The sequence below is a fragment of the Mycteria americana genome, chromosome 11 (assembly GCF_035582795.1).
Source record: "Mycteria americana isolate JAX WOST 10 ecotype Jacksonville Zoo and Gardens chromosome 11, USCA_MyAme_1.0, whole genome shotgun sequence".
Taxonomy (NCBI): domain Eukaryota; kingdom Metazoa; phylum Chordata; class Aves; order Ciconiiformes; family Ciconiidae; genus Mycteria; species Mycteria americana.
The window spans coordinates 6,401,118-6,425,555 of NC_134375.1; the positions used below are offsets into that span (position 1 = coordinate 6,401,118).

At 38.1% G+C, this 24,438-nt stretch overlaps 1 protein-coding gene across 1 annotated transcript in view; it reads right to left on the reverse strand.

Annotated features, from left to right (window-relative positions):
* DOCK3 (dedicator of cytokinesis 3) overlaps nt 1-24,438 on the reverse strand; it is a 222,681-nt gene that overhangs the window by 25,681 nt on the left and 172,562 nt on the right. The window contains exons 28-39 of the mRNA XM_075514388.1: nt 23,062-23,156; nt 21,343-21,418; nt 20,308-20,408; nt 19,977-20,035; nt 17,401-17,549; nt 14,662-14,747; nt 12,516-12,611; nt 10,690-10,750; nt 10,107-10,200; nt 9,257-9,405; nt 4,213-4,299; nt 2,123-2,227 (exon numbers count right to left, since the gene is read on the reverse strand). Of these exons, the coding sequence (XP_075370503.1) occupies nt 2,123-2,227; nt 4,213-4,299; nt 9,257-9,405; nt 10,107-10,200; nt 10,690-10,750; nt 12,516-12,611; nt 14,662-14,747; nt 17,401-17,549; nt 19,977-20,035; nt 20,308-20,408; nt 21,343-21,418; nt 23,062-23,156 (1,158 nt within the window). The remainder of the gene's footprint in view (nt 1-2,122; nt 2,228-4,212; nt 4,300-9,256; nt 9,406-10,106; nt 10,201-10,689; nt 10,751-12,515; nt 12,612-14,661; nt 14,748-17,400; nt 17,550-19,976; nt 20,036-20,307; nt 20,409-21,342; nt 21,419-23,061; nt 23,157-24,438) is intronic.

Sequence of the window (24,438 nt, forward strand, 5' to 3'; positions counted from 1 at the left end):
GTTTGAAGGTGAATCTCTTCATGACACAGACTGCATTCTCTATTTTAGCTTTTGATTGCAGCAATCCAGAAAACTGTAAGCCTATAAATAAAGTTATTGTGATTCTAAAAATAATGCCCTGAAAACACCTCAAAGCTAAATTTACTAGACTTTTCAGACAGATGCCGACACAAGATCTCAGAACGTGGCTTGTCAGGCCTTACTTGAACTTCTGGTAGGTGGAAGACATCGACAGTTTTAATTTACTTATGTAGGAAGGCTAGAAATAGATGCAGAATTCATAGACACATGAACAATGACTTTTCTAGACAAAGGTCTTCAAAATCAAAGGTGTAGAAAGAAGTTATTTTCTGTCTTAAGCTATACAGCAATAGAAAAATGAATGAGAAAAGGGCAGTTATTTGATCAATTTAAATCACTCCCATATCCATTTGAAAATTTTAAATCCATGTAAATCTTTTTCTTCTCTAGAATAGCTGCTTCCAATCTCTTTACAGTGTGATCCATGCTGATGTGATTGCTAATGGGCTTAGTCTGTGCTTCGCAATGTGTATGCTGTATGGATCATTAGAGAGAGAAAGGAGGAGGATGACTTTTAATGAGATTGCTACATTAGTAATCTGCTATCAGAAGTACTGCTACCAAATATAATTGCAGAATTAACAAGGATTATCATTACGCACGCTCATGTTCGCTGTTAATGTCTCCAGCCAAGTATCCATATTGTTACACCATTTCGCAAAGAGTAAGTGCTGTGCACTGAAAACTCGTGCAGCGTTAAACACGTAGGCAATGCAGGATCCAAGATAAAACTCTAGGATCCATAATAGCTAGATCCAGATAAACTAGATTCACTGATATTACTTCAAACGTAGGAATGCTTATGTGCCATAATGACACTGTTGTCGTTCATTTTCCGAAACGTCTGTTGTTAGATATAAAAAAGGCTTTTTTTTTTTGTAGAAATATAAAAGAAAAACATAAAAAGAAAATATACATCAGGCTTCTCTGGAGATCTTCATGAAAGAGTAGCTACTGCTTCATACTGCAACACTTGTCATGTCCTCAGCTTCCTCTGCAGGTGTGTTCTGCACAGATTCAGGCTGCTACATTATGGCACTGTTCAACTTCACCTTTGAATAACATGAAGCCACCCTTCATCCACTGGTATTTTCACTTTGATTAATTCCAACTTGCCTTTACTTACCCCACCTGTGTTTCCATTAAAAGACTGTAATTAAACACCAATGTTTAAATCCTAGTTAAAAAAACCAACTTAGTAATCAGAGGGAAATTTAAGAATGAAATTTTCAAAATGGTACACAGTTTGGTTTTTGTAGCTTCCTACTACATAACTCGAGTGGTGCCATCTCTTGTCAAACCATTTCTTTAAAGAGAACACAAAACATGCACACCCAGTCCTTGAAAGCACGCTTCAAGTTAGCTTGTCCTGTCAAACTAGATGGCATCTACCATAATTTTTCAGACAGCTCTTACAGCAGTTGTCAGATTATATTCCTTCCTTGCTCTGAACTAGCAACAAGACATCGTATGAACAAATATCCATTTTAAGTTCTATTCCTCATTAGGAAAAGAAGGTAATTTCACTTTTTAAATGGATTGCAGACCCAGCTGATCCTGTATACACCAGCAGACAATAACCTCAAAGTGAGGACGTGTCCAGAGAAGCTGCTAGGCTTTTTGTTGGAGGGAGAGGAAATTTTCACTTGTAGACAGCATAAGAGAGTCATCAGTCTGGTATTAGAATCATTCTGTCATGTGAGACTTTTTAAAGCGTGATAATTTGAGATGATGAAAATTAGTTGAGTAATGACCCAACATTGCTGCAATACAGCATTTTGCTTAATATAGAGGCAATTTGTGCTGCATCTGCAGATCGTCAAAAATACACGTAGGCATGAGTCAAATTTCTGATCTCTGTTCCTAAGAACATTCCCAATGGACCACATCCTTCAGTTCAGCCAGAAAGCTGTTTCTACTTGTGCAGGCGTAAAAAAAGAAGCTGAATGGCAGACATCATATCTCCACAACAAAAATACAAAGCCTCAACTGCTACTCTGAGCCTGGTCACTTTGTCATATTTTGTACAAGTCTGGCTTACCCGCAGGAAAAATGGGAATTTCCGACCATAAAAACCAACTCTGAAAAACTCAGGTTCTAAGCGCTGCTGTTCCATGATATTGTCATAATAGGTAGCCTCCATTTTCTGTGGAGGAAAAAGATAGCTGCTGTCAGACCCTTAAAGCTGCACTTAAAACATTAGAATCTCAAGACACGTTAAAATATCACATTACTCTTTTGCCCCCACAATTTTTCATGAAAAGACCGAAATTCTTTTAAAGATAAAAATTATTAATTGAACAGTCTACATGGTGGAACAGACTATAGTATCATCATACTCATTTTACATTTTTGGAGATGACATACGAAAATTTTTCTGTTGTATCTCATTTTAAATTAAACGGGTCTTGCATGTAATTTTCTTTGCATTGCAGAATTAATGGCAAACCTGAGATTAAGATCTATGTTGCCTGGCCCACAGTGTCCTATTCTCTCCTACAGCTCAAAATCTATACCACTGTGTGGAAAATTATATCAATTCAATTGGGTTTGCCTTAATTGAGTTGAGGGGCATGAAAAAGGATGAAACAAAATTAAATCTTCTACAGCTCTGTGCACTGGTAGGTTTAACATGGAAGAAAAAAGGGGTCTGGAAAAAGTAGAAAGACTTTTCTCTACTTCCAATTATTAGTTTTGTGGCACTGTGCTAGCATTTATATCAAGAGTGGGATTTCAAGACCCCTTGCCAAACTGAATCTGAGTTGAAAGGCTCACAGGAATTTCACTATAGCAAAAAGATAGCTTTTTAAAGGGACGAATCAGTTTGACACCATTGCTTCCACTGCAGGGAACCCTAACAGCAGCTTTGACTTCAAATATTGCATCAAGGTTTTGTTCTCGGTTCCCACACATGTTAACTCCTTTTCTAAAATGGAGAAGGTCCCAAAGTCATTGCAGGAAGAATAAAGGAACGCGTTGAATGATGTGGACGGCATAGAGAAAAACTCTTTAGAGTGGGGAGAAATTCAAGTCAGTTCAGGTCAGCACAGATTTAGGAAACTTGAACAGAAAACAGGTCACACCCAGGTGAGTGAAAGGACAAGGTGAATTGGTTATTCTGACCAGCTGAGATGCTTTTCACCTGCCAGCTGATTAAATCCAAATAATAAAGAGGTAGCACAAATAGCTAATTCACTGATGTTTTAGGAAAATAAGTCTTAATGCATGACTTGACTAAGCCTTTAGTAAGTTTGTTTGCTTATCATTCACGATCACTTTACTGATACGGTATTTCCTGTACACCAGGATAAATTTTCACGCTGCTCTATTTTAGATGTCAAACAAGTGCACGACTACGATGGTCACCCGTACTCTCTCTATGGCCACTTTGAAGAAAACAGGTTCTTCAGAAGTGCAGTTCATGAGACCTAGTTAGACAGATATCTTCAGATGAGAATAAATTTGACTTTTAAAGAGAATTTAAACCACTGTGTATAAGAATACATCCACATAGCATAAATCTTAAATTTGGATATATGCATGCTACCCCAGGGGACAAAAGCAGATGAACTATTTTCACATTCATAAAGCTTTTAAATAACAACCAGAACTTTAACTTTTTCTGATTAAAGCATGATGCTGCAAGTGTGCCCTGATTTCACCACGTGTTTGCTTTTACCAGAGGACCAGATTCTTGTAAATTGACAAGAATGCCATAAGCGTTTGCCTTCTCCATTCTTTCTCTCTTGTTCCTCTTACATCAACTGAGGCACAAGCTGTCCTTGATATTTTTGGAATTAAAATGAAATATCAATGTTTAATTAAAAAAAAAAAGAAAAAAAGGTATTTTATGCAAAAATGTATCTAAATATGCAATTGCAATAGCAAGCCCAGCTCCTGTGTGTGTGCTGTCTCATATACTCATGGGAGTTTACTGCTAGCAGACTTAGGAATTACTTCAGTGGGCCTGCAAAGTCATCGAAATGAATCAATGGCAAAGGAGTCACTGTAAATGCGTGGAGCTGTATAGGGAATATAATTATTTTTTTAAATTCAGAATGTTCTGACGGGAGAGCAAAATTCCCTGGGGAATGACGAGAGTCTACAAGGAGAGGAGCTGCTGCTACTTACCCGAATCCAGCTGAGGCTCTGATAATCATAGAGGCTTTCGTACTGTATGGCCAGTTCTCTGCACAGCGGGATTCCAAACTCCCAGCTCTGCGAAACCAAAGCAGATCACACTCACAGCAAACAGAATGTTATTGCCAGCTCAGCTGAGAGGAATATGGAAACTCAATTTTGGGAATTCATTTGGTATGAAATGCCAGGGATTAGATGTGAAAATGCAATGTGATGAAACAGTGTCCATTAAATAGCAGATTAATTCCTTCTTCAAGATGGTAACGGAGGCATATGTTCCATTGACATTACACACACATCCTGCTTGTTACTGACAGTTCACTCATGAGACTGGGAACTTATCTGGACAAAGATAACAGAACTAACAGTTTTTCTTCTTGTTAGACACCCCTTCAACCCACCCCCGATATCTCCTTTGCTTTCTGCACTACAACTCCCTGGAGTAAAGAGTTAGGGCTTAGCTCCCCAGCAAAGCGCTCCCCTTCCCAGGGCTGCTACTTCCTTCTGAAAGCACAAAACTGTCAAGCAATGGGAAACACTCAAATACAGAGACAAAACAGCCTCAGAACGGACCTGCATCATTGCACTGAGTGAATATCCACATTCAGAACTGAAAGCAAAACTCATTTCTGCAACTTACAGTCTGCACACCACACATCTTTTCTAGCACACCATACTCATCGCGTCCTGAGGTAAGGGAGAAAGAGACCGAGTCTGGGCACAGCCACACCGAGAGAAAGACTCCCGTTACCTCGCTTAGCTTTTCTGAGCGCTCATTTTACACCCTTCAACTGAAACCTCCTCTCCCATCATCTTTTACCTGCATAGATGGGAAGCCTTTTGGGAGAATGACTGTTTCCTACCATAGCTATGTAAAGGCTCTAGAACACCCAGGTCTCTGCTGAACCTTTATTGGATTAACTTTTATGCATTACTGGGCTAACTTGCCAGTTTTAACTGGGACCCTGTTGCACTGAAAACAAAATTAATGTGCGAGTTAGACTATGACCTTACATTCTAAGAATATTAACAGCAATATTGTAAATTATCAGTAACAGTAATTAACAGGAATTATGTAAAATATTAGCAGTTAATATGGAAATAGTTTTTCTGGTTACATATGTACCTTCACTTAAAAAAGTGAATCTCTGCACTGTTTGATTTAGTGTATTGGGTACTTTACAATGCTTGCCTTTATGCACACACATTTGTAGTGCCTGTTCTCTCATCCTTAATACCAGCAAAGCTTTTTTTTCTCTGAATAGCAAAACCAGTAAGTGTAAGAACTTTTTTATTTAAAGAACAGATAGTTGTAAGAACTAAAAAGGCAAAAATAATGATCCTACATCTCTTTAGCTTCAGTTAATGACAAAAGCTTACATAAGAACTTGCTAAATAAAAAGATTCTTTCAGGATCAATTTGGATATTCTGATAGTATTAGTAGTTTGGGATGATGGGAAGCCTAAGATTTATTTAGGTAAATACAATACATACAATAGGAAATGAACTGAAAGACCAGTTGCTTGACTACTCAGAATATTACTCAGGCTTTTGTGATCTCAAATTAACAGGATTTTTGCTGTGGATTGTCAATGTCCATGACATACAAATTGATACACTGAATCGGGATCAACAACATTAACCAGTTAAATGCTTATATTTGCAAACACAAACACCATTGCATTTTTTTTATAGGTTTCAACATTCTTTACAGAGACAATATACATAGATTTTCAGTCCTTAGCTGATCTATATTTACTTAAAAGAATGGAAAATAAGTCTCTTCTAAAACATCTGGCCAGAAATAAATGGCTTTTGTCACACAGAGTGTGAGCAGAGCCTCACCTCCAAATGGGATGCTGTGGCTAAAGCCTACATAATTCTCTAATCTGTCTTCCAGATAGAAGCAGAAAGCTAGCTGGCTGTCTTCCCTTGAGGTGATCCAAAAGACGTAACCTTTTCATGCTCCTTTTCTGATGTGAATTAAATTAACAACATGTAACCACATCTTATTTCTCTTTATACCAGCTCTTCTACATGTACCCTGATACTATTCCTGTCATCCTAACTCAGGCTTTCTCTCTTTTTTCAGTTAGATTTCCACACAGAGAAATTCCACTGTGCTGGCTGAATATTCTGTAGATACAAGATGAGGTAGAGAAGCGAAGAAACACAATATGCAGGTAACTTCTTAGAGAGAAAAGAGAGTTTGCAGATATTTGAAAGGAAAAGAGAATGAATGGGTATCTGAGTCACTGGGATCCTCAGCTTTAGAATCGGTGATGTTAATGAGTACCATCTTCACAGTGTAGAAATTTAATATGTAATTCCATGTGCTATGCAAGTGTCACTTCCCTCTAAAGCATCATTATTCCCCCCACTTCAAATAATTTCCTAATGTCTCCACTGTTAATTTCCCTCATTACTGCTTTCTGTTTTGCTGACGTCTGATCTGTTTGCATGTTCTATATTATGTCCTTCACTTGAAACGCACATTCATATGACATTTATTGCAGCTTTCTCCTATGGCACCAGCAACTCTCAGCTGAGCGCTACTGACTGCACACAAGGAGGCACAGATAGAAACAATCAACATTTATGAATGGCAACCTTTATTTACTCACATCCCAATGTGCAGATTTCTTTTGGAAATATGATTCACATGAGGGTGCACAAGATAAATTAGTTCAAATGTTGGGTATGGAGCACACGATCTAAAAATGAACTGCTTTGGAAATACAGCTTTGGGTCTCTCACAGCACTTGGCTGGCACTAAGGAGAATACACACTGCGATGCTGTGTGTATCAGATGTAGTCAGAATTTTTAGTTAATAAAATCTAGCAGTGAACTGCACAGAAAAGGGTTGTGTAGTTTTCAGGCTATTGCTGTCCAGAAGCATGATCAATCGGGTTCAAACTGTTCCATTCACAGTCATCTTCAACTAGAAAACCTTGAGTTTTAACAGACAAAATTGTAACTGTGAGTTAAAAAAAAAAACAACCTTCATTTAAAGTTATGCACTTGCACACACTGCCAACTGAGCCACAAACCAATTCAAAGCATAGCAGAAATCAGTAGGAAGGAGCACACGACCAGAGTGAAGGCTAAAAGGGCTCTGGAACACCTCGTTCCTTCCCAGCACAGGGCTGCCACCGACAATATTGAGAATGGGAGTTACTCGATTCTGCACCCCACTGCAGCGCTCCAGGCCTGCCATGGGCCACGCCACCACTCCTTGCCCTCCACCGGCATGCCCTTTATGTCAAACCCACAAGACAGTCTTGTGGCCATAGTCTTCCCCCGTTCCTGTGCTGAGAAAATTTTCCCATTAACAAATGCAGAATTTTTACACCCTTTTCATGCTGCTTTGACCCCCTCACTTAGTAGAAGGTGCCAGGAGCAGCATGAGAAACTTAACTCTAGAAATGCAACTGAAGGACACAAACCAACAAATTCCACTCTTCAGGACCTGAGGAGGGACCATCTTAGGGTAGTGCAGAAAGAAACTATCAGACACAAGTTGAGGGAAGCAAGTTGCTTCTATTCCCTGAGCTGTTCCCTCTTACACAGCAACAGAAAGAGTGCTGAAAAGCAGCAGGAGGATTTGGCTTCTCAGCATCTTTCACTTCCACAGTTTGAGTGACATACAGACTGCTTAAGTGGATTATTTAGTCATTCAGCTACCATTTATAATAAAGGAGGATTAAAACACGAAGTCAAGTAACTCCAAAAGCATCCAATGGGGAAAAAACCTCAAGAGGTTAACGCTCTATAATCTGTTAGGAGTTTTATAGCAAAATTACATCCGTCAAGTTTTTAGTCCCCTTCAGTGCATATATCAATTGCCTGTTTTTGTCAAAAATACAGGCTCACTTGTTTTACATAGTCCCTGTATCATCTTTGTCTAGTCAGACACTACAGTACTGCAATATTTGTACAAGTCAGTAATTTTTTTTTTAAGTGCAGTCTGAAAAACCCTGAAAATTGCTGAAACTAAAAAGAGAACCATATGCAGTATTATTACAAAAGAACAATTCTGGCAAAAAAAAAATGATCTTGATTAATCACTTCCTCATAAATAGGCCATTTCTTCCTACACACAGGAATCTGTCTTCCTTTTGCAGGTTCTGTAGAGAAATGTCTCTGCCATATGCAACTTCCTATTATCAGGGCTAGGAAAGAATTATCTGGAATGGCAACCCCACATGAACCAAATCACATTTGTATTTAATGCCACTGTCATCGCCATCACAGGCAAAAACAACCCTGAGGCACACGTACAGACATTATCTTCCAAGAATATAAGCTGTAGGGATTTTTCTAGAGAAGAGAAAAATTTGAAAATATTCTGACAGATGATATCACTTTTAAGGTTCACTTCTGAAACATTCCCAAAATGCCATGACACAAGGGACTATAACACCTACGTCTGCAGTAATTTAAAAAAAAAATATTTATTGTAGGAAAACGTACCCAGTATGTGAAATTGAAATGTATTGATTTTCTTCTTGTGCAATGGATGGAACTGCACTTTAATTGAAAGTCCCTTTAAAACAACAGTGACACTGAAGAGACTTAAATCTTTTTTAATAAAGGGACTCCTACAGTGCATTGCCTGCCATTTACTTCTATAGGTTAGAAACAAAACAAGTCCTAAAGTGAGTGATAACACAGCAATTTGCATAGACAGCTACAAAACGCAATCCCGCTCCCCAGAAGCTGAGGAACTGGCATTCATAGAGCTTTCTGCCCTATCAGGTGATCCAAAGTTTGGTTTAAAGGTATAAACATGTTTTGGTGTTTTTCCTGTTGGCCTACCTAAACTAGTTCCAAATGTTATGCGTAATGAAATACCCATATCCATTTTCTCATCTGTTTTTTCGTCCAGAGAGCCAAGAAGCCATTTGTCAAGTTATAAAACCTTTTGATACAAATTTACTTCCAGACTACTGAACTGAGATGATAGCTTGCAAGCCCTAAGTCAGTCAGGAAAAGGGAAGGAAGCTGCTGGAAGAGAGAAGAAGTTGGCATACCTTCCCTTTGTTGAAGTAATGGATAATCTTACGGCACAGACCTTCCTTACGTTGCCACTCTGACTGAGATGGATAATGCAGGAACTCTCTCAGAGGTCTGTCCTCCCACTGAAGCAACTCACAGTACAAAAGCAAAGTAAATGCAGCCTCTGTTGGAATGCAGTTATTGAACATTGAATCAATGACAACAAACATATACAGCCAATAGGTTGAAAGGTCACTAGACCTGCTTCTTAAACAGTCTGGAATTTCTGATTTACAATTTGGGAAAAAATTCTGAAGTCTCAGATGATCATTAAATTATTCAATTAAAATAGCAGCACAAAGCCGTTTCCTATGAACCCGATGTTTAGGTACAAATCTGTCAAGTTTCTTTTTACTAGCTACTTGGTTTAAATGCACAGTCAGATATGTACCTAGATTTGGGGCCTGCAGCTGTATACAGAGCTTGGACAATAAAGAATTAGAGCCTATACACTTTCTAAGTGCTCCCTAAATACTACAATGCAAGGAAATACGGCAAATGATAATATAACGGTGGTTTTGTGATTTTAATCTTCCTCTAAATTTGATTCCACTGTTGTGATTTTTTTTGATCAATCTTCCTCGCAGAAAACTTTAATGTAAAATTCAGAGTGTAATGGAATAGTCGTATGGTTGTGTGGGCACAGACATACATTATTTGACTTGAGGGAATGAGCTGGACCTCAGCTTCTTATCTTCCCAACTGCCGTAACTGATTCATACAAATTTTTTCCAAAAGAATGAATCAGATGTTAGAGTATAACATTGGGAGAGTCAAAAACTTCCAGCAGGATTTCAAGCAGACCCCATATGATGTCTTACTAACCTGTATAGTTCTCAGCCTGTAAGTGCATGTCACACAGCTTGTGGATATAGCGGATGTACATCTCTTCCTTGTTAATTTCGGATTTATAGAAATTCTGTGAAAGAAAAAAGAGAGTTGTTACTGAGACTTATCCTTCATTCAAGACAATCAGCAGCATCTGTGTATGTATAAAGGTATTGAAAAGAGAATACATTATTAGTGTAAGAGAAAAATAATAATTCTTTTCACATTCACACTGATTTAACCCACTAATTTTATCATGTCATGACTTTGTTTTCAAAATGAAGGTAGTCAAAAGCCGAAAGAAAAGGCGAGAGAGGTTGCAGAACCTCTGTCACAGGGATACTCAGAACTCAGCTGGACAAGGCCCTGAGGAACCTGACCTGTTTGGCCCTGCTTTAAGCAGAGTGTTGGACCAGAGACCTGCAGGGGATCCTCACAATCCCTGCCATTCTCTTCTGTCATTCCACTGCTCGGGTTCTGAAGCTACGCTTGCCTGACACAGATTCCTATCCCAACCTTTCCCATCCCAGTTTCGACAACATTGCACAGTATCACAAAGAGATAAAGGAAACATCTTTACCATAAGGTTAACAGTGCAGCCAATTTTCTTGTTTTCTGTCTCATCTCCTTTCATACAGTCCCTAAGAAAGCACAGCAATATTGAAACATACATCTGCAAAAAAAGTCCTTTTAAAATAAATTCGAAGCTCTCTTATCCTCCAGAGCTTCCTTGGATCACAAATGACAGCTAATCATATACTTTATTTTATAAAGTTCCTCTAAGAAAAGTTTCCATACTATGGCTTAAATGATATGAGAACGGTGTCCTCTTACATGTCTGCATCTGAGAACAAGCACCTGAAATGACTGCTACTTCATTTCTTACAAGAATCTGAAAAAAAAGCAGGTAATAGTGGCCAAAAATCATCTGAATGAGAGATCTACTATAAAAGTGAAAAACTATTATTTATCCAGATGTAAATGTTTAGTGGCTTCCTCGTCAAAGGATTAGCTTTCATAAATTCAGCTATCTAATGTAGCGTTGGCATGCCGAAAGATACAACCTGAGTCATTTAGACTAGATTAACTTTTTCATAGGTAAGTTAAATCACAAAATTTATCTTTAGTTTCTGGAATATTTTAGAAATTATTTCTATACAAGCAATACAAAAAGTTAAAGGCTTCAGAAATTACTAATCTTGACTTGAGACAGTCACATTCATTTGTGAAAAAGAGACAAAATGTTTAAAGCAGTGACACAGCAAACTCTCTCGAGAACTACTGTGTCAACTAACTGCCAGCTGGACTCCAAGGGATGCCGGTGTACCTCCAAATTCTGATGCAGTTCCCTGTTCTGTTCTGCTCTGGGAATGAAAAAATCTGCTGTGTATTAAAAATCAGTTAAAACCTGGTATCTGTTCCTCAATTAAATGTTTATCTGTGTATCAAAGTTGCGTTGATAGCAAATTGCATTAAAAAAATAATCAGCTCCCTTGCATTCCCTTTAAACGTGTCTCAGATACCTGGTCTTGCATAGTAGTTGTACAGCAGCTGTTGTCAGAAAACAAACAGGAGATTGGATCAAACTGGTGAGGATAACAAAAACAGACTAAAAAGCACAGAAAAGAATTTGGGATTGCAGAATACCCAGCCTAGTCACAGGCTTTCACCTATAATGAGCAGCAGCAGAGGAAAAAATTATTTGAACTCTTGTCAGTACGCTAAAGAGAGAAATATTTGGGGCAGTTCTATATAGATTCAAATTGTCTATCATTCCATAAAAACAACTCTGAGTGTGTGTGTGTGTGTGTATATATGTGAAGTTAAAATATTTTCTTGCAACTGAATCAAAGCTCAGCTGTATTGACACAACAGTCCTGCAGACTTCAGTCTACAACTAAACAAAGGATGCCTCATTTCTAGTGGAGGCTTGTACACATGAGTCACCAGCTGACATGTCAGACTTTCCTCAGACGAAAAGTTTTCCAACCCTGCATGTCTGGATGAGGCATTCAGCACATCTTGGTTCAGCAAGGCACTTGAGATCATTCTTGCATTTAGCATCTATTTTGCTGAATTAGGTGAGATCATTTCAACGATAGAAGGAATTAATCATTTAGCGACCTGAATAAACCTTTGTGCAAAACTATGAATTAAGAAATGTCTTTATCTTTGCTATTATCAGGAAGGAGGGTACAAGAATGAGAATTAGGGCTCTAGAGATGAGGACTTAGGATTTTTGCTCAGAACCCAGCAGCAATGAGTTAGGCTTGCTTACATAATACCTGCCATCAGAGAAGCATGCAGCTTGAGAAACAATAAAAATACTCCCTGTGGAAAAGAAATTTGCTACTACCTCTTTACAAACTTCTTATACTTGGAATATATTACTGTTGTTGCAGATACCTATAGTCAAGCAGACGCTCCATGAGACGAGTAACTGATGTAACAAAAGAGATTCCAGTCTCCCGCCATGTTTCCTGCTCAATCTTCTCCAGCAAACTGTTTGGAGATGGAAAGACAGCAGGTGAGGCTTCCAGGGAAATGGTACAGTGCATGCAGACAGCTGCCGACAACTTACTTTCTTCCTCATAAAACAAATTCATAGAATTACCATCTTACCTGGGATAAGGCCCAAAGAGCTGGGTTCTACTCCAGGCAGCATGAAGCAAAGACAAGGAAATTACAGAATTGACAGGAGAAGGAAAAATATCTTCACGTTGCCATTTAAAATACATGAAAAAGAGCAATGCTCATGGTAACAGTTGATTCCCACATTATTACCTGTAGCTTAAATGCTGCTAACAGCAGTCAGAAGTTGGAAGGGAGTCTAAACCTACTGCAAATACCTCTTCTTTGCTCATCCCTACATAAGTTTTTGTCTCTCATCAGCAACCAACCAACCAACCTTGAATCACAATTTATTTAAACTGTAAATAAATAAAGGCAATCTGTTCCTGCTCAGCAAACTAGACAATACAGCGAGCATCTCACTGAGACAACTGTGAAGGATGAGAGAAGGCTGGAGCGAGAACACTGAAAGTCGTATTTAAGAAGTGAAAAAAGAAAGCAAATTTACATGCTAGTTTCCTGAAACCGGATCTCCGGTCAAAGAACTTGCCACTTCTATACTGGCAAGAGGAAAGAAATTGTGTTGGGTGTCATATATGTCCTCAGAAGAGGCAAACTCTTCTGCACCGGAATGACTTCCAGCTGAAGGAGCCAATTCACATTTCAGCAGCATGGCTGAGACACTAGAATTCAGGGTCAACTGTTTATTTCACACAGCATTTATTAACCTTGTGGAATTGTTTCCTCAAAATTCACATTGTTCTCAGAAAAGTCCATAGCAAATATAAACTAAAAGGTTGCATGGACTTCCAGGCTGTGTTTATTGGTAATTCATCCAGTCACTGTCATCTAAAAATAAGTAACAAGCTACAGTCCCTGAATTCTTAACATTTTGGGTAACAAATGTCTTCAGCTGGAGCAAAGGAAATGCACAATATTCCTCTTGCCAGGTGAATTAAAAAAAAAAAAGGGCAGATATTTTCTTTCCTTTATCCCTGAAATAGACTTATACTATCTGTACACATAATGTGCCAGACTTCCCAAGGTTGAATATACACAAATCAAAACTGAATACATTTACATGCTTCCTAAGGATAAGCATACAGGATGGGCAGGCTTATCTACCTTGAAAATGAATGAATGTGCAATTGTAAATTCAGAAATACACGTATTGGTTCTAGCGAAACAAAGGTTTATGCCTCAAACTGCCAGCATACTACTGGGGGCCATGTAAAATTGCCAGGAATATATGGCTAAAATTCTGCTAATGATCTCTATGGCTCACTGGAATATGAAAAGATTTGGGGTTAACTGCTCTGGACTCTCAGTGTTCAAAATACGTCATTTTGAAATGAACTAGGATCACTGGAAATGAAATTTGGAGGCAGATCAGCAATCAAAGATAACTACGTGGAAAGTCAGATGTAAAGCCTTTAAGTTTATCTTTACAAGTACAGATTTTTGGTGTGAAAGGGAGTGGAAATGCAGTGTCATGATGGACTCTGGAGGAAGCAGCTTGCAACTGTTGAGCCAACTAAAACACGACCTTCAAAAACTGAAAGAAGCAAAGGAAAATGCTGAAGAAAATCTCTTTTGCTCTAACAAGGCCTGACTTGCTAGATAGTACACTGTTTCTCTAAACAATCCGAAGGCCATGATTTCACTTATTGCTATGTAAAAAGAAAGGCACTGGCTCCTCTAGCTAATAAATTTTTGATCCGAGGATGATAACTACTTACCTGTGCAGCGTTATCTTAGATTTCACAGAAAGAAGACAAAGAAGAATTTAGGTGTTTATATTCTTTTCAGAATTAGTGTGACATATTTCCATTTCACTGAGCCACATCATGAAAACCTGCCAGAAAGCCCTTTACTGCTTTCTCCGAAGATCCGCACTGTAGCTGCGGCTGCAGAGATCACTACTTCGACTCTTTCAATGACCCTGCACAACACAGAGCGAGCACAAACTGGCATAGCTTACAGCAGGCTGAAGAGTTCCCTGTAGTTCTCGTCACCCTTCCCTTCGGATACCAGGCTGTCCAGCTTATCGATCAGCTCAGCTTCCACCTGGACAAAAAAGCGATTGGTTACAAATTAGCTGTTCATGTAGAAGACAAGAGGTCCAAACGCGAGGAGACTGGCATAATATTTTATTTCTCATGCCCTCGGGCTACCCACTTCTATGTGCGAGTTGATTTATTTCTCTGTGGCTCAGTTAAATGCGCACACTTTTCTCATTTTTCAGTGAAATAGAAGTAAAACTAAATTATCCTTTTGCTTATCAGGATCTAAATGAACATCCCAGGGGAGGTAACGCTGCTTCTTCACAGGAATTTCTGAAGTTTATTCTCTTATCAAATAAATCACTCAGGCACACTTTCTGTGAACCAGTGTATCACATAAACTATATCCTGCACTGTAACAGAATATCCACGCAGAGAAACTAATTCATGGCATGATCATTGCCACTGCTCTGCTGTGGTGGTTCTGCTGGTAGGTAACGGATTCCCAGTCATCCAGGCGTCATTACACTGGAAGATTATTTGTTCATTAAGCCCAGTTTTGTCAAGCCTCTCTATGATTATATGACGCGTTTTCTTTTCACACTTATATAAAGGGCCACAACAGTATCGCTATATGTTTCTTTTCCCTTACAAAGGTTTTGAATATGTATTCATTTCCCCCATCCAATACATCCTATTATCGAGTTTGATAGCAGATATTCCCATAAAATTGATTCAAGTGCAGAAATCAATGTCATCTGATGTTAAATAAAACAATTTCATGTAGTCTTCGAAGTCTTGTAGAAAACATACTTTCAGTACTAATGAAGACAGAGGTTCCCAAAGGTTGTAACTGTTTGTAGAAATATGGCTTGTTTTTATTTAAAGACAAGCATAGTTCGAGTTTCTCTCTGTTTTTCAGCTGCCAAATTGCAAAGGAAGTAAAGATGAGAAGGAAAAGCAAATCACCCAGTGGCACACAAATGGAGTTGGTGCTCTTGTTGCTGAAATCATTAAAGGGAGACCTGATTTAGTCGGTGAATCAGACTGCACTGTTATATCCAGTATCGCTGAAAAAATAACCTTGTTACAACATGAGGTACTGAAGAAAATAAAAGAAGGGCTTGAAAATGAATTTCCAGGATTTTTATATTTTCTGACAACCAATTTAGTATTCAAAAAGTAAACAGAAGCTCAAAATTAAAAAAAAGCTGCCCTTTCTGCTTGTGATCTGCAATGACTTGACAGAAATCAGCAATGCATCGGTCCAGCCATCTAGCATTATAGTGGACAACAAATAACTTCCTGGTTCCAGCAGCTAATGTTAATAAGGTTTAATACATCTTGTGCTATTTAACTATTTTTTTTCATTCTCACTAATGCAGATGATTATTCCATCTTTAATCTTAGAAAGTTACGATATATGCTTCATAAAACAGTGTGGAAATTTGCTCCACAGGTAATTTAAGAAATATTCTTGGGGCTCTAGTTTAGAATACATTAGTGAGTATAAAAATTAAATGAAGATTATGAAGAGTTCATCTTGATACAGAAAGTATAAACAGGTCCAGAAACTTGAAGATGACTGTAGGTACTTATAACTGTAAATGCCAGAGCAGGGACTGTTCTATTGTTACACTAAAACAAGGAAAAAGAGGACCATGATCAAATGCTACTGTAATAATAATAGTAGTAAATAATAATAATAATAATAATAGTAATAATCAAGGGAGTTGAAGAGAAGAAAAACATAAGCTCCTGGTAATACTTTTCCACACAGCCTTTAATAGGTCAGGTTATGGAAAAGGTCTGTTACTCTCCTGGAATGACAGATTAGATCTGGCATTTTAATGAGTTTGTGGATAATGAATAATCACATGAATGATGATAATTTAAATACAAGGATTTACTACTTATCTGCAGATACTTGCCCCCAGTATTGCCCCAAACACAGTGACAATGAAGCACTGTCATCTCAGGATCCAGCCCAAACCGATCCTTCATTATTAATACTTTGCACTTCAGGGATCTGTTTTGCAGTGGAAAATTTAAGCAATTCTCTGACCTTGACTGGGCAACAAAATGATGAAGACTCCTCTCCCTGTTTTGCAAACAGCGCTCACAGCAGGTGGAAACTACCGAACTACCAACTACCGAACTGTTGTTGGGCATAACCATTCTGGGAGAGCTGCTACAATTGCTTAAAAAATATGCAGTCACAAAGGCTGTTTCAAAGGATGGTATAGTTATTTCATTATAAAACACCACTTTCTAGCTGGAAATAGAAGACAGAGAAGCAAAGATGACTGTTTTCACAAATACTGGCTAAGTCTTTACATCTCCATTTTTGGTTCTCAGTCTGACCCATTTAATGGTTGACTAATAATCTACGTGAACCCAGTGGGAGCGCTGAGAGCCCAGCAATTACAAAATTCTTTTCTCTTCCTCATCTCAGATGTGATCAGCATGTTGCTCCTCTTCTCTATGTTCATGGGAAATGTAGCTTGCTGTAAAGCGCACTGTTTAAATAATCTTGGGAGTCTTGTAATAGTTTTGTGAATTATGCTTCAAATTTTCTGTTTTATATATTTACACAACATCGTCTTCTTCACAATCAGAAATAGATCAACAGATACAAACTCCTTGCTTCCAGCTGGACACTGCAGATAGACAGAGCACGAAAAAGAATACTGCAAATGCTTGGGAAGCGACTTCACCTGTTTGAAGTTGCCATTCTTTCTCTGCTCCCAGTCCATCATGTCGTGGAAGATAGGGATCATGATATTCCGGACTTCTGGTTGTGGAACAAGTGTAACACCAAGGAAGGGGCCAATCATTCCCGGAATAAAGTGAATCTTATGCTCACCTGTACAACACAAACCAACTGGAATTAAATAAAAGCCTTTGTTGTCTGTCACTGAGAAAATGGGGAAGCCCTGCAATAATGACATATACAAAGTAGTAGGCATGAGCATCAGAAAAGCAAACACATTCTTTTCCTGAAACGACTGGAAATACAATATTTACTTTACACCATTCCTTGCAAAGTCTCTAAGAGCCATTTTTAATTTCACTGTGAAAGCCTTCAGCAAAAATTGTCAGTGCATTTTACTTGCAAAGGAATTTAAACTGTCAAAAATAACCAAACTAAACCATACTAACGAGGGGGAAAAGAGGCCACAGATACTTCTAATTTATGAAGAAAAAGATTTGGAAAGGGCTGGCGGGAACAATGGTATTTAATAGAACATATTTAGATTTCAAAGAACTACCGAGCTCTTCCTTCTCAGTGCTGTGGAGTCTCAATTTCATCACTGACCTTGGCTGAGGCCCAAACTGCATTGCTGCTCAGCAACAGAAACCCAAGGCATTTTGCTAACAATCTTGTCTGCGGCATGCTTGCTGTGCAGTCACAGGGAATAAATCAAAATAGCCATATTTGGAACAACATTCAGTGATACATAGCTGTATCTACATATCTAAAACAGGCTTCTCGCTTCTCATTTGAATTTGTCTAGCACCATTTTCTGGTTATTTGATCTCTGTTATATTGGAGAGCCTTCTATTCTCCACACAGATGCTTAGAAACTGTGATCAAGTCTGGCTGTATCATCTTAGCTGTGCAAGATGGGTCAGGCTTATTCACTATTTTATAATAAGGCATTTTCTTACTTCTGTAGTCATCTTCCTGACTGTTCTCTGAACTCTGTCCAACTTGTCTTTGGTTTTGGTTTTTTTTTTTTGAGCTGTAGAAAGCAGGAGCGGGCAAACTATTCTAGGATCAAGAGCACTTAGGAAAAAACTGTGGCAGTAATATCATCCCTCTTCTCTTACTCTAGATTCTTACATATTTGCTCAAAGATTATGTTGTTTGGTTTTTTTTTTTTGTTTTGTTTTTTTTTTTTTTTTTTTTTAAACTCATGGCATTTTACATGTAGCTTACATTCAGCTGATTATCAGCATGATATATTTGTGGTCTTTGTTTTCTTGAATAGCACTCCTACCTATATTCCTACAAATAAAATGTTCATATTTGGCTTTTTGAATATATTGCTTGCAGCCACATTATCAAGTTATCCAATCTGATTTCTATCATTCCTTTGCCCTCTTAATGATTTACCTGTTCTCAGAACCTTGTATTATTTGTGATCTCTGTCAGTAAACATTTTTTTATTTTCCTCTAGAATACTATATGCTTCCTTTGTCCTCAAACATTTCCATAGGTATTCGTTTTTGGTCCCTGATGGAGACAGGATACCGGCCCAGCTGGAATTGCTCTGATGCCGTACAGATGTTATTTGGCTCTTCTGTTAATAAAATCCTGAATTACCTAAACCCAAGACTGCTGCAGCACACTTCTAAAAGCGCAAGTCCTAGACGAAAAATCTCTATTTACCTTTTGAGACCTGTGGCAAGATATATTTTTCCCCATTTTGTAACATGCTTAATTTCATAATCAAAATATATAGGAAAAGGTCAAATGAATTGCAGAAGTTGAAGTTTTATCACAAACATTGTGTTATTGTGGACAGGGCTTTTGTGGGTTTTGGTTCAGGTTTTCTGGTTTGTTGTTTTTTTTTTTTTTTTTTTTTTTTTTTTTTTTTTTTTGAAGTAGTAACATAGAAATTGTTATGCATACTAGATACCTGAAGATACCAAAAAAAGAAGCTTTACTCTATGCCACTTCTGGGCTTTATTATCAAACACACATAGCTATGGTTTAGTGGTGGACCTGGTAGTGTTAGGTTTACGGTTGGACTCGATGATCTTAAGGGTCTTTTCCAACCTAAATGATTCTATGATTCTACGATTTTGAATCATGACAACTTTGGCTTTTCAATCATCTACAAAATTATAAAGTTGGTTCTAGCTGTGAAAATTTAAATTTCTGCTTTACAGGCATGGATCAGACAAAAGTCAGGGAGTAACAGTATATCTCCATATTAAGCTGACTGCAGCACAGTTGAAGGGATTAGAAAAAGCTGATTTTATATTTGCAAATACATAAAAACTGTCCCTGATGTGTCAAAACAACCAAAACCTGCCGCTGTCACATTTGAGAAGAAAGCATTCACATTCATAGGAATGTATTATTTCAAATAAAAAAGTATGATGAGACAGTGCAGAAAAGAGTTTTTGGTGGGAGAAGAGAAGTGCTTCCTGCTTTTACAACTCTTAAGAGAAACTAAATATTCTGTGATGCTACAAAAAGTAAAAAAAAAAAAAAAAAATCCAACAGAAATCCAGGGTTACTTTGGCTTTGGTTGTTAGGACAGAGAAGGAAGAGACATACCCAGGTTCTGCCACATGCTGAAGAGCTCATATGCCATCATCACTCTCATATCGCCATATCTGAAAGGGAGGAGATAGACAACTGTCTAATGGAACAAAACCTGACAAGGCAGTGATGTTAAAAAAAAATCAGATTCACATTTAAATCAACATAAGAATATCAAACAAGTTGACTAATCACTGAACACTGTATTAGGAGATCTACTTATTTATTTCCCAAGCATTTCCACATCCCAAGTCCCATAATAAATCACAGGGACTTGTGGTAGAAAAAGAAGTCTCATTTTTGAGGTGGCAGAAAAGGCTGGAAACCCAACAAAACATGTTCTTACTTATCCAGAATCTTCTTCCTCTTAGCTGGTGTGGCATTTTCTAGTTGGAGACTTGGCTGGTTTATAAACAAAACTGCCAGGCTGAAATAAGAGTTCCACACCTGTGACACAGGAAGGAAGTTTTATAACATCACACTCCACGGAGTAAGTTTTAAACAAGTGTAGGAAGACATATGTTCCTTTATGTGTAGAATCAGACTGTTCCTTTTTGTAATCAAGATGTAACTTAATCAGTATGTATCTTAACTATTAGGATACTAAACTCTTAAGGATACCAATGGATTATTTAGAACCTGGTAGGAACTAAAATTAAAACCCCCAAGAAGGTAATGCCACTGGGCTTCCCTCTTAGCACCAGAGATAAAAAATGAATAAACTTGGTGACTTCAGCGAAGTTTTAAATTGTTTTTTTCTGTAGGCTAAACAGATTTTATCCCTCAAAAATCCCCAGAGATTACATTATATCATGAATGAGAGCCCTATAATTTAGTCAGTTTTCCCAAAGAAATGAGGCTTTTGCCATCACGCTGCGTGTACATGTGCCTAGGGACATGGCTGGCAGCTTTTCCTTAGTAACACTGAACTTGTTGCCCATTTTCAACTACATCAGACATAGGGCAAATGCTCTCTAAGATAATGCGTTCCTCCAAGTTTTAAGTCAACAGCCCGAGAGACCGCTGGGAGAGGAAGATCACGAATGCCCCAATTTCAGGAAAAGCATTGCCTGAGTTTACATTTTATTAGCCATGAATCTGTACGACAGCATGCTTCATTAGCTCCGCTGCTTCTGAAGATACTTGTTTCCTTTATGAGGGGCTCAGTTTTCTTGACTTGATCTCACAGTGTATCTGTTCTACTTCCCCTCAATTCCACAGCAGATTCAAATTCCTGTCTTTTATCAGTGAGGTCACCTTCCTCACAGATACTCAAATAAATGCTGCAAATATGATCAGCTAATGTAGAGAACAGCTCTTTTTCCTTTGTTACTGCTAGTTTAAAAAGATGTCATAACATTTTCTGAGTATCAATTCTTACTTTAAAATCAAAGTCCGTTTCCGTGAAATTCTTATGCAGTGCAGAAGACAGGTACTGAACTGTTGTAACTATGATACTGCAGTCAAAAACAAGAGAAAACAAAAAAGAACATTTGAATCTGGAGTATAACATATTGCAGTGGTTTGTGGTGCTGATTTTACTATACGTAAGAGAGATGGGCATCCTTCATGTAATCACTGCTAGATTTGCATAGGAGTCACCTATCTTTCTATGTTTTAATAAACAATTTGTACTAAGTGATACAAGATTAAGAATTTTCATCATTATTGTACCTTTCGGAATTTACACAGGAGCATTTAAAATCCTGTCTGTTTTGCGTGGCTGGGTCATATTACCTCCTGTGAAACAAAAGAATACACCCATCTTCCTCCTATTGTAAGCAGAAAGATACACACACACACACACACACACCCCGCCCCGAGAAGAGCAACTCAAAAAGTTTGAGCTATTTTTGTTCTTGGCTATACAATGGTCCTTTACCTGGCTCACACTTCAACTCAAGATATTTGTGAGTATTTTGCCAATTCTGGATTCCCTGGTATTTTTCTGTAAGGTGGCTAAATACAACTTAGTGAAAGGCAATCAAGGCATGTGATAAATTCAGGAATTAATAAACAGCATGTAGATAAGGCAACAATAGTATCAAAAGAAACAGGCATGTGATAAATTCAGGAATTAATAAACAGCATGTAGATAAGGCAACAGTATCAAAAGAAACAGCACATCTCCGATTCCCACAGAAGTAATACTTCCAGTAACACTGCTGAACATACCTATCTGTCTAAAGGTTTATGGCAAAATTATGCCAAAGGACCTAGGTAACCTACAGCATCTGAGGTAACTACTCTTTCATGTGGATTTTTCTTTTCTTACAGAACTTCATTTGATCTGTGCGCTTGAAATACTGGAATCCACTTCTTTCACTTTTCATTAGCACGGTGAACTCGCAGAGCACTCAGCTCAGCTGAGCAGTCAGCCTTTAGGAACACGTCCATGGTGTCTTCTCGTAATGGGAACCCCTCCAGTTGCCAGTTAGTCAGCAGTAATCTAAAGAAACTAGTAAATAATTCCAGCCACCCTGTGTTCATCACACTGCTGCCATTCCGAACAGCATAGTACTTAACCTATCAGAAGCAAGAAAATTAGATAAAATTAAGCATTAAAATGGTAGATGACAACTTAATTGGGAAATAACTCTATATGTAACGCACTTGGTGTCATCCCTAGGGTCTGCTCCGCCTTTTCTAAAATAATGGAGTCCTCCTCCTAGGTAGGTTAAGGAGTGATGTTTATGGGAAGAGACAGACATTTAATGTAGTAATTTACTGAGAAAGGGAGTTGAGAGGCCTGCCCGTTCACACCACTTGGTGTGGGCAGCTGTCCCTTGCCATGTGTTGTGATAGCTGCTGTGCCACTCTTACCCTCAATGCAGCGACTTCAGCTTTGGGTTTAACCTTCTAACTCTCTGATACCTGCGTGTACTGGTAGAGTTCAAGAAACAGAATGAATACAGAAGTCCCCGTTTGGTCCAGAGTGTTAAAATCACTGCAGAATGAGGATGAGCACTCCAGAATTCCTGTCTTGATCACCACATCTCAGTCCGATGAAACACACTGCATCACAGGTTCTAACTGCCCAGCTGAGGAGAAAAAATTCCGATATGGAATATCAACAGTTTATACCTGCTTCTCTACTTACTTGCTGGTGAGCAACCTCATCACCATCCAGTCTCGAGGAAAGACACTCATTTTCATCAGGTTCCGAAATACACAGAAAATCTTCAGGAGGAACTCCTATCACATAGGGAAAAAAAATTTTAAAAATCACTAGCAGCTGCAGATTAATCTGTTTTCTTGATTATAAGAAAGAAAATTAAGCTAAGTGTGCTCCACTTGAGCTTTGTGTTACGAGGCCATTCACCTGAAAACAGAAACAACATATATCGGGACATGGCTCTGTTCATTTTGTATGCATCTAATATGTACTGAACAACTTGCAGCTGTCTTTCAACTTCTACAGCGAGATGAAAAACTTCCTTACGTGTATAATTGTAAATGACTTCTTATATTATAACATAGAGTTCCAGTGTCAATTTGCAGCTATTTTCAAATATACTGGAATCATAATCATTTATTTATGCATTCATTTAATTAATGTATCTGTCCAAATTTCTTTGCTCTTATGTCACAAATTTGACAAAAAACCACACACCCAAGCCCAATAAAACTCCTACATACGCTTTTTAAGATAGTAACAGAAAACTCCACTTCTGGCAAAATGCAGCAGCAAAGATCCCTTAAACACATTCAGCTGAATATTTGCTTTCCAAAAAAATCCCCAAACCTGAAGACATTTTTGGTTTTTGACTACCTGCACCCCTATGTCTATAAAAAACAACAGCAAGGATAAAACATGCCAAGTTGTTGGCCTTGCAAACTACGATTGTATTGTTTTGGTTTTCTTCTACACAAAATCAAGATCGCACAGAAAGTGGCAGTGCAAGGTTGCTTCAAACCTGTCCTGCCATTATGCTTTAATGGGGGGGGGGGGGCATATTAATATCTTGGGGTAACTGAGCTCAGAGTAAAGCATCAGCAGCTCCTTGACTTTTGGCCTCATTTTGGCCTAGATGTATGTGGTAAGTGAACATAATGCCTTTCCATCCAAGAAAAAGTATTGGAAATATTATTACAGCAATATTTGGAGGAAAAAACCAAAGTAATGTATTTTATTAGGTCAACTGATAGTTGGAAAAAAAGCTGGGTATAAAATCTTCAGCCTCTGTGACACTCCTGGAACACAGCCTTAGAGATACAACAGTTTTTGTTCTTGTGGGTGTAAAGATGAATTTCAGTTCAATGACAAACCTTTTCACTGATCTGACATAAGAACTATAGTTTAGATAGCTTTTAAAAATACCTATTAAAAATTAATATGAATTAATTTACCAAATCATTTTCCTATGAGCAATTCGAAAGTTACCTGAAAGGTAGTAATCTCAGATAACTATCAACCTGAGATACATTGAACCCTGCAACCTAAAGGTAAGAATTATCCCAATTTTATCTCCTTGAT